The sequence below is a fragment of the Myiozetetes cayanensis genome, unplaced genomic scaffold (assembly GCF_022539395.1).
Source record: "Myiozetetes cayanensis isolate MyiCay16 unplaced genomic scaffold, myiCay2020 scf352, whole genome shotgun sequence".
NCBI classification, from domain to species: domain Eukaryota; kingdom Metazoa; phylum Chordata; class Aves; order Passeriformes; family Tyrannidae; genus Myiozetetes; species Myiozetetes cayanensis.
In genome coordinates, this window is record NW_026087580.1 from 22,240 (window position 1) to 32,090 (window position 9,851).

The 9,851-nt window shown below is 43.1% G+C and overlaps 1 protein-coding gene across 1 annotated transcript; it reads left to right on the forward strand.

Moving 5' to 3' along the window:
• The first annotated feature begins 7,007 nt into the window (after positions 1 to 7,007).
• LOC126646587 (uncharacterized) lies at positions 7,008 to 8,742 on the forward strand. The gene has a single exon (XM_050328027.1). The coding sequence runs from the start codon at positions 7,082 to 7,084 to the stop codon at positions 7,937 to 7,939; it is 858 nt and encodes a 285-aa protein (XP_050183984.1). The 5' UTR covers positions 7,008 to 7,081; the 3' UTR covers positions 7,940 to 8,742.
• Positions 8,743 to 9,851: the final 1,109 nt, after the last annotated feature.

Sequence of the window (9,851 nt, forward strand, 5' to 3'; positions counted from 1 at the left end):
GGAGTGGGGCGATCAAGTTGCCCTCGGGAACAGAAGCAACCATTTTTGCCGCTTGCTGTAAAGGTGGCAACTCCTTCCCCTCGCCCCCCCCCCAAGGGTCAGCAGCGGCTTAGCCCGTAAATACTACTCCATTTACTTGGGCTGTCACATTGCCTCTTTTTGTTTTAAAAGCATGGTTTTCAATATAGAACACATATCAAAATTATATCCATGTACATACAGCATTTAACACATAACAATGGCTCTGTTGCACTCTTTCCAAAAATCAAGTTCCTCACAGCAAAACCACACAACACTTTCTCAGGCCACGCTGACAAACACAACCACAGATCCACCAGAACAGGACCTCTAATACGACCCATATTTCTGACACAGGCACAAACCAATCAATCAATTTGAAACTCTAACCTTCTTCCCTCTCTCCTCATCAATTTCAACACTGTTCTTAACTTTCTTCTTTAAATTCGACTATAAATGTGTGTGAGGGCATCCAATTGCACACATACACCTAGGACTTGGTGTTTGTTGGTTTAAAACACAAAACACAACACAGAAATAATTTCCTTTTTCTTAAGTTACCGAAACTAAAGACGTTTTTGTCCTGCTGCTGCAGATGCCGCTGCTTCAGTTTCCTCCCGCGCCCGGGGGAGATGGGGGAGAAGCGGTCAGGAGCCGCTTTTTTTTGTTTGTTTTGTTTTGCTTTGTTTTATTTCAACCACTACCGGACTTCTGCCGGCCCCCCCCACCTTGCGGCTCCCGCACGGTGGCCCGGTCCTGGCGCGATCTTTTGCTGCTGAATTTAGACTTGTTTTATGAGAGGCACCAGAAATTCCTTTCCCTTTGCTCCAATCACTTTCATTGTATCTTTGCTGGCGTTACAACTTTGGGGAACTCTGGTTATACACGTTTGATCAGCTTCAGTATCTACTAGGAATTCATATTCTTTGTCCTGGGGGTCTTAATTTTAGTTTTATCAGGGTCTTGTTATGATGTTTTGTTCCCAGGGAATAGAGCCCCTGACACCCCTAATCTCGTTCAACTTCTTCAAAGTTTTACGTCTCTCTGTCTTTTCAGACAATTCCTTTTCAGATGACCTTTTCCCTCACAATAAAACATTTTGCCGCCTGGACCCTTGAAACAATTTACTGGGGTGTGTTCACATATACCTTTTAGGTTTCTCTCAGTAAGTCTTTGAGCCTCCTGTTCTGCCATCTATCTAATTTTTAAAATTCTTTCTAATATCACTCCATGCGTGATTTACAAACTTTCAACAGTATTTGACCAACCAGGGTATTAGGATCAATGCCTGAATACTGCTGTAGATTTTTCCTCAGTCTTTCTAACTGTGCGCTAGAGGTCTCATCCTTTTCTTGCTGATTCTCAAATGCTTTTATGACATTTTGTCCACGGGGGACAACTTCCTTAATTCCCTGGATCAATAAAGTAATCAACCACGTGCTGTCGATCCAGGGCTGGGTTATGGTCCCAATTGGGAGGGGCAATGGATTGCATTTCCCTCATAACTCATTCTCAGCAAAACACTTGTGTCTCATTTAAACTGAGACAGTGAGCCAGAGGGGATCTTTGGGAACTATCAGATCACCATGATAACGATTGCCAAGACCATTGCAGTGACCGTGCAGGAGACGGTGAGTGCAAGCTAACCTGTCACCCCAGAAAGTGGTGCCTGCCATCCAAGCAGGGCAACCACTCTCCTTGCTTGTCCGTTACAGCATAGGGACCCTCCACCTCCTGTTCTTCTTCCATTGGCAGGTCACCAAATTCACCACCAAACTGAAGCCACGCAAAAGGAAGCAATCTCCGAGAAACAAAAAGTTAAAACATAAAAATGTGAAGCACTACAGGAAAGCTCAGTATTAGGAAACCACGGAGGTAATAAATTGTCTGAAGGAACAGAACGTGTTGATAATAGGATACTAAAACCATTAGGATAACACAAAACAAGGAAATAGTAGCATCAGCAAATCCTAGGATGAGCCAAAAAGTCAGCCTGACCTTATTATGTTTGCCAAAATTGCCTTAAAAGGAGAAGATCTAAAGAAAGTTCAGAAGTTTACAGTGAGGAAGACTCACACACGACCCCCGCCCAGAGGAAGGCAACAGGAACTCCCACCGTGAAATCTCCCCAAATTGAAGACTCCGCCCAGACTCCGCCTTCATATGAATATTACAATTAGATGTTGCAATTTAATGAATATGTATGATTGTGTTGTAATCCTATACTCAAAAACTGTATAAAAGAGCTATGCTGATTGTACACGACGGAGCTCTTTGCCCAGGGCGACCTGGAGAGCTCCCCAACGCGTTGCAATAAAATACCTCCTGCTTTAAAGAAACAAACTTTGTCTCTAAAGCAGTTTCTCCATGCCTTTTGGGGCAAAATTTCGGCATCATTTTTGGCGAAGCCAGGCAGGAGGTTTTAGTCCTCCTGAGCCGGGGCCTGGGGGTCTAGGGACTCTCTGGGCCCTGCCGGCGGATTTTTGTCGGTAGAGACTCCTCAGACCCCTCGGACCTGCGTGCGACGGCGGACAAGAACTCCTGCTTTAAATTAAGAGGTATTTTGCTTTATATGTTATTGTGCTTTATATGTTATTGTGTTTTGCTTTATATGTTTTCGGAATAGAAAGCGCTTTATTGAGGTGGGGGTAAGACGTTACCCCCAGGGGAACGCTGAGGGGACGCCCCAGCATATAATCCCCTAAGGGTTAGAGTCCCGGCTTGGATTTGGCCACCCCCAGGTATTGTGGGTTAGAGTCCCAAAAATTCGGGTTAGAGTCCCGGCCTCGGGGTGGACTTCCAGGTAATCGTGGGTTAGAGTCCCACCAGAGCGGATAAGTTTGCCGGCAAAAATTGTCTGTTGTATCGCTTGTCTGTCGTATCGCTTGTCTGTCGTATCGCTTGTCTGTTGTAGTGTTTTAACTAATCTGGGATTATTTCCAAAAGTCTGGGAAGGTTTCGATAAATTCTGGGAGTGGTGCCAATCTCTGGGAGCGGTTCCAATAGCTGCTCTCGAGAAAGGGCTTTGGAATGTGAAAGAAAAAAAAAAAAAAAAAAAAAAGAGAAAAAAAAAAAAAAAAAGAGAAAAAAAAAAAAACAGAAAAAGCAATAAGCTAAGAGGTAAGAACGTTTCATCTAAAAGTGTACAGGTGTGAATGCGTGTGAGTGAGACGTGCAAATAAGCACGAAGTGAGTGCGGAGTCCTAATCTGCGGTTCCTGTTCTTCGCGAGAAGCCAGGCCAGAGACGGACGAAGCGATTGGAAACTGTGTGTATGAAGTATTGACAAAAAAAAAAAAGAAAGAGAAAAAAAAAAAAAAAAAAAAATCTGGTTAAAGCAAAGAGATAGATTTAGAAAAACAGCAATGGGAGGCCAGCAAAGGAAAGATATAAACATGAAGACCCCCTTAGGGTGTGTCTTGAAGCATTGGAAAGATTTAGGGGGGATTCCAGGGGGAAACATAAGCAAAAAGACACTTTTAAAATACTGTACACAGTGGTGGCCACTATATAAATTGGATGATGATGAAAAATGGCCTCCGGAGGGAACAATTAATTATAACACGATTCTGCAACTCATGTTGTTCCTCCGTCGGCAAAATAAATGGGATGAAGTAATGTATTGCGATATGTTCTTCACCTTGAGGAATAAACCAGAGTGGCAGAAGGAGTGTGGTGTAAATGTAGCACCCCAGGATCCCCTAGTGTTGGCCCTAGAAAAAGATAAGAAGAATTCAAAACCTAAGGAGCGTTGCTGTGATGCCTGTAGTATCGGACAGCAATGCCTTAAATTAACAAGGGAGGATAGCGAAAAAGAGAGCGAGATAAGCTTGTGGGAGTATCAGCCGTTCGTGCCAGGATATGGGGTTCCTCCGCCCAAGCGAAAGGGACACTAGTCTGTTGGGGGATATGTCACTAGAACAAGACAGATCCAAGAACGGTTACAGCCCCCAAAGATTAGAAAACAGCTGGGAAGATAGCAGCCCAGCAAGATCGGAGAGTTACGGGAAAGAAAGCGGATCACAGAAGCTGAGTAGCCCACAAGGCTCAGAAACTTACCGGGAAGAGAGTAGTCCTCTCAGTTTGGAGACTGGTAGGAAAGAGGATAGCTCACCACGACTGGGGCTAGAAAATCGGGAAAGAAAGAGTAGCCCACCTAAACTGAGAGGAGATTGCAGTACGCCAAGAGATGAAAACACCTCACGAAGATCAGGCAGCCCGCCAAGTCCAGGCAGCCTGCCAAGTCCGGGCGGCTCGCCAGGGCTGGACTGCCTGCCAGGATCAGGGAGCACTAGAAAGGAGAATAGCTTCCCGGGACTAGGATGCAGTGATGATGATGATGATATAGTTAGCCAGAACAAAAAAGCAGACAACTCACAGAAATTGAGTATAGTCATTTAGATAGAGGATAAAAGAGAGATACAAGGGACAGAGGAGGACAAAGAGGACAGTGTCTCAGAGCGGGTTGAGCGTAGACAGCGTCTCATCCAAACACAGAAGGAGAGGCGGCTGGATTGTGTAAACCATGCCAGACGGTTAATAGAGGATGATTTGGCGGAAGGATCGGAAACTGAGAATGAGGAACAAAAACAGAAAAAGAGAACAGGGAAGAGAAAGAATAAAATAGATCTCGAAACCCAGGAAAAAGATCCTGGGGAAGGGACTAGCAATTCATACTATACTAGATCGGCAGCACGGAAGGAAGCGAAAGAGAGAGACGAAGGTTATATGATAGCTCCCCTCAGAAGGATAATGCCTATTGCAGGGGAACAGGCACGGATAAAAGTACCATTTACAACAAGCGATCTAAATAGCTGGAGAGAAGAGGCAAGAAATTTCAGAAAGAATCCAGAGGGAGTAGCCAGGAGGTTTGAATTACTGGCAAAGAATCAGGATATTGATTGGGAAGACATAGAGGTAATGCTGTCAGAATTAACAGAAACAGAAAAGGAACTCGTGTTGAGAACAGGAAGAGAGCATGCTGCGTTACTACCAGAAAGAATAGATGTAGTATTCCCCAATCGAAACCCAGAATGGGATCCGAATAATCCAGTCCAGTATGGGTGGCTGGTGCGATATAGAAAGCTAATAGCAATGGGTTTGCGAAATGCAATACCTAAAGCCATCAACTGGGCAATGCTATATGATGTCAGACAGGGGAAAGATGAAACCCCCTCAGAATTTTTGGACAGACTTAGGACAGCTATGAGACAGTATACACCCCTCGACCCAGCATCGGAGGAAGGGAAGCAACAGTTATTGGGGTTAGTAATGGGACAATGCACCCCAGATATCAGAAAGAAATTGCAAAAGCTTGAGCACCCAGCAAATAGAAACCTAGAAACATTGATGAACGAGGCCTGGAAAGTGTATAACAACAGAGATAAAGAAGAGAAGAAAAAGGAGGATAAAAGGTTTGCTCGAATAGTGGCAGCAGCAGTGGCAGCCCCAAATGCAAAGCCTCCAGAATCCAATACTAGAGGCAGAGGTAGAGGTTACCCAGCAAAAGGGAGTGGGAAAAGAGAATCTCAGCCCCATCTGCCTGGGATAAAACCAAATCAGTGTGCTAATTGCTGGCAGATAGGACACTGGAAACGAGATTGTCCTCTGCTAGGAGAGAGACCTGCAATCGCTACCATTGCACATCAGAACAGTGAATGAGGGGGACCGGTGAGTCGTTCCCTAGCAGACCCACTGGTTAAAATGGAGCTAGGGGAAGGTGAAAAAGAATTAAACTTTTTAATAGATACAGGAGCAACATTTTCGGTTTTGAATCAAGAATTGGTACCCAAAAGTGATGAATTTGTACAGGTCGTGGGAGCGACAGGCCAACCAGAAAAAGCCTACTTTCTAAAACCTATTAAATACAAAATTGGGAAACAAATGGGAATTCATCAATTTTTGTATTTACCAAATTCTCCAAAGCCTCTACTAGGTAGAGACCTATTAGAGAATTTAGGGGCTGTAATAAAATTCAATAAAGATAAACTTGAATTTCAAGTAAATGATGAACAACTAATAGCAGCTTTAAGTTTGACAATCAGCTATATAGAACCAAAACCTGAAAGTCATAGCATTGAACGCATTATGAGTGAAGTATACCCACTAGTATGGGCTACTGATGTACCTGGAAGGTCAAAACGAGCAGCTCCTATTAATATTGAGTTAATACTAGGAACAAAACCGGTAGTAAGAAAACAATACCTGCTGAGGTTGGAAGATAGAAGGGGAATTGAACCAATAATAGAGAAATTTCTAGAACTAGGATTATTGGTAGAGTGTGAATCAGATTTTAATACACCAATCCTACCTGTTAAGAAACCGAATGGGACATATAGATTAGTCCAAGATTTAAGGGCAGTGAACGAAATTACAAAAACTTTACACCCGGTCGTAGCAAATCCCTATACTCTTCTAACCAAATTGAGGGAAAATTTAAAATGGTTCACAGTATTAGACCTAAAAGATGCATTCTTTTGCCTAGCCTTAGCTCTGACAAGCCAGAAAATTTTTGCTTTTAGTGGGAATCTGCTAAAATAGGGAGAAAGACTCAACTAGCTTGGACTGTGTTACCGCAGGGATATAAAAATAGTCCCACAATTTTTGGAAACCAATTGGCCAAAGAATTAGAACAATGGGAAAGGCCACTGGGAAATGGTACCCTTCTACAATATGTAGATGATTTATTAGTAGCAACTGAAACAGAAGAAGAGTACATTGAATGGACTATTTCCCTGCTAAACTTTTTGGGCTTAAGTGGATATCGAGTTTCTCTACAGAAAGCACAGCTGGTACAAGAAAAGGTGATATACCTGGGATATGAAATCTCCAGGGGACAACGATCTCTAGGCACAGCAAGAAAAGAAGCCATCTGTCAGATGCCCAGACCAGAAACGGTAAGAGATCTACGGGCCTTTCTGGGAATGACAGGTTGGTGCCAATTATGGATTCATCAATATGGAATACTTGCCAAACCACTATATAACTTACTAAAGGAGACTACGAGTACCTTAACCTGGACTCCCGAGGCAGAAGGAGCTTTTAAAAGACTGAAATAAGAACTCATGAAAGCCCCAGCCTTGGGTCTTCCAGATGTAACTAAGCCGTTTTGGTTATTCTCCCATGAGCGGCAGGGGATGGCTCTGGGAGTTCTAGCACAGCAGTTGGGACCACATAAGAGAGCTGTAGCTTATTTCTCCAAACAATTGGACGAAGTAAGCAAAGGCTGGCCTGGGTGCCTAAAAGCAGTGGCCGCAGTGATTATCAACATAGAAGAGGCCAGAAAGCTTACGCTAGGCCAGAAAATGACTGTGTTAGTCTCTCATACTGTCTCAGCAGTGCTGGAACAAAAGGGTAACCATTGGTTATCGCCTTCAAGATTCCTAAAATATCAAGCCATCCTAGCTGAATCAGATGATGTAACCATTCAAGTAACTAACATTGTCAACCCAGCTTCGTTTCTAGAAGGGAGAATTCCGGCAGAACCTCTCGAACATGATTGCCTGGAAACGATCGAGGCAGTCTATTCCAGTCGTCCAGACCTCAAGGAGGAACCATTTGAAGATGCGGACAACTGGTTCTCGGACGGCAGCAGCTTCGTGAGGCAAGGAGTAAGAATGGCAGGCTATGCAGTGACCACAACAGAAGAGGTAATTGAATCAAATCCCCTACCTGCAGGGACTTCGGCCCAGAAGGCAGAACTGATTGCTCTTACCCGAGCCCTGGAATTAGCAGAAGGTATGCGAATTAACATTTGGACTGATTCTAAATATGCTTTCTCTGTCGTACATGCTCACGGAGCAATTTGGAAAGAAAAGGGGACTATTAACTGCCCAGGGGAAAACAATCAAACATGCAGAAGAAATTCTAAGGTTGTTAGAAGCGGTCCAACTCCCAGAGCAGGTGGCCATAATGCATTGTAAGGGACACCTGAAAGGTAACACAGTTCCAGAAATAGGGAATAGGAAGGCAGATGCAGAAGCCAAATTAGCTGCTGCAAAAACTGAAGAAATAACCATAACAGCTTTAATACCGGGAGAATTAGATACAGATTTTCAACCAAATTATCAAGAATCAGATCAAAGATGGATTAAAAAGAACAAGGGTAAATTGTTAGACAACGGGTGGGGACAGTTAGAAACAGGTCAACTAATAATACCTGAAAAATTAATGTGGCAGTTTGTAAAGACAGAACATGAAAAAGCCCATTGGGCCTTAGACCCACTCTATCAATATTTACAAACCCGAATAGCAGGACCAAAACTCTTTACTACAGTAAAATACGTCACATCTCAATGTGAGCGATGCCTAAAGAATAATCCAAATACTGGAACGAAGGTACATCAGGGAGCCATAAATCGAGGTAAATTCCCAGGTGAAGTGTGGCAAATTGATTTTTCAGAACTCCCAAGAAAAGGGGGGTTTCGACATTTATTAGTATTAACTGACACATTTTCTGGGTGGCCTGAAGCATTCCCTTGTAGGACAAATAAAGAAAGAGAAGTAACCAAGGTTTTACTAAACGAAATAATACCCCGATTTGGGGTACCGAGAAGTATATCTTCAGACAGAGGTACGCATTTTTGTGCAAAAGTAGTAAGAGCAATAAGCAAGGCATTACAAATTAAGTGGCAGTTACATACGCCTTACCGGCCTCAGGCTAGTGGGCAAGTCGAAAAGATGAATCACCTGATTAAACAACAAATTGCTAAGATATGCCAAGAAACCAATTTACAGTGGTACCAGGCTCTGCCTATTGCTCTGCTTAGACTGAGAGTCAAACCCAGATCAAAAGAAAAATTGAGTCCATTTGAAATTCTGTATGGAAGACCTTACGCTATGCAGATTGTAAATGGAGATGCTGTAGACCAAATAGGTAATCAGTACATCTATGATTATGTAATTGCTATAGGGAAACATTTTGATAAAAATACAGCTGTGGTGATAGAACATCAACCCAAACAGCCTGATTGTAAATTACATCCGTTCAACCCCGGTGACTGGGTATATGTTAAGAATCTCTTAGGAAAACCCCTACAAGAAAAGTGGGAAGGACCTTTCCAAGTGCTGCTGACCACCTTCACCGCGGTCCGGATCAAAGAGCGACCTACATGGATTCATTACTCACGAGTCAAGAAAGCTCCAGAGAATAAGCAAGAGGAAGGAACAAGTGAAACACCAGCATCTGCAGATAATTGTTTGGGTACCAAGCCCCTGAGTAAAAGTCCTGTGTGAATATGGACACGGCACTACCATTAGTGGGATATTTTTACAGGGCATTCCCCAACAGCAACCCAAGTATTCCACTACCTTGTGCACCCCATACTAATCATAACCATAGCTATGCTTGTACTAACACTCACAAACATATACCTATGGAGCAGACTGAAATCCTTAATAACAAAAACCCAAACACTTTGGGCAATGATCCAATCTTACTAACGTCCCTTAGAGATTAAAACTTGACGAAAGAATTCGTAAGTTATAAGAAAAGGGGGGAAATGAAGCCACGCAAAAGGAAGCAATCTCCGAGAAACAAAAAGTTAAAACATAAAAATGTGAAGCACTACAGGAAAGCTCAGTATTAGGAAACCACGGAGGTAATAAATTGTCTGAAGGAACAGAACGTGTTGATAATAGGATACTAAAACCATAAAGATAACACAAGACAAGGAAATAGTAGCATCAGCAAATCCTAGGATGAGCCAAAAAGTCAACCTGACCTTATTATGTTTGCCAAAATTGCCTTAAAAGGAGAAGATCTAAAGAAAGTTCAGAAGTTTACAGTGAGGAAGACTCACACACGACCCCCGCCCAGAGGAAGGCAACAGGAAC

What these genes read in the sequence shown, in the direction of transcription:
- LOC126646587 (XM_050328027.1), top strand. Translation starts at nt 7,082, where the DNA reads ATGAAAGCCCCAGCCTTGGGTCTTCCAGATGTAACTAAGCCGTTTTGG.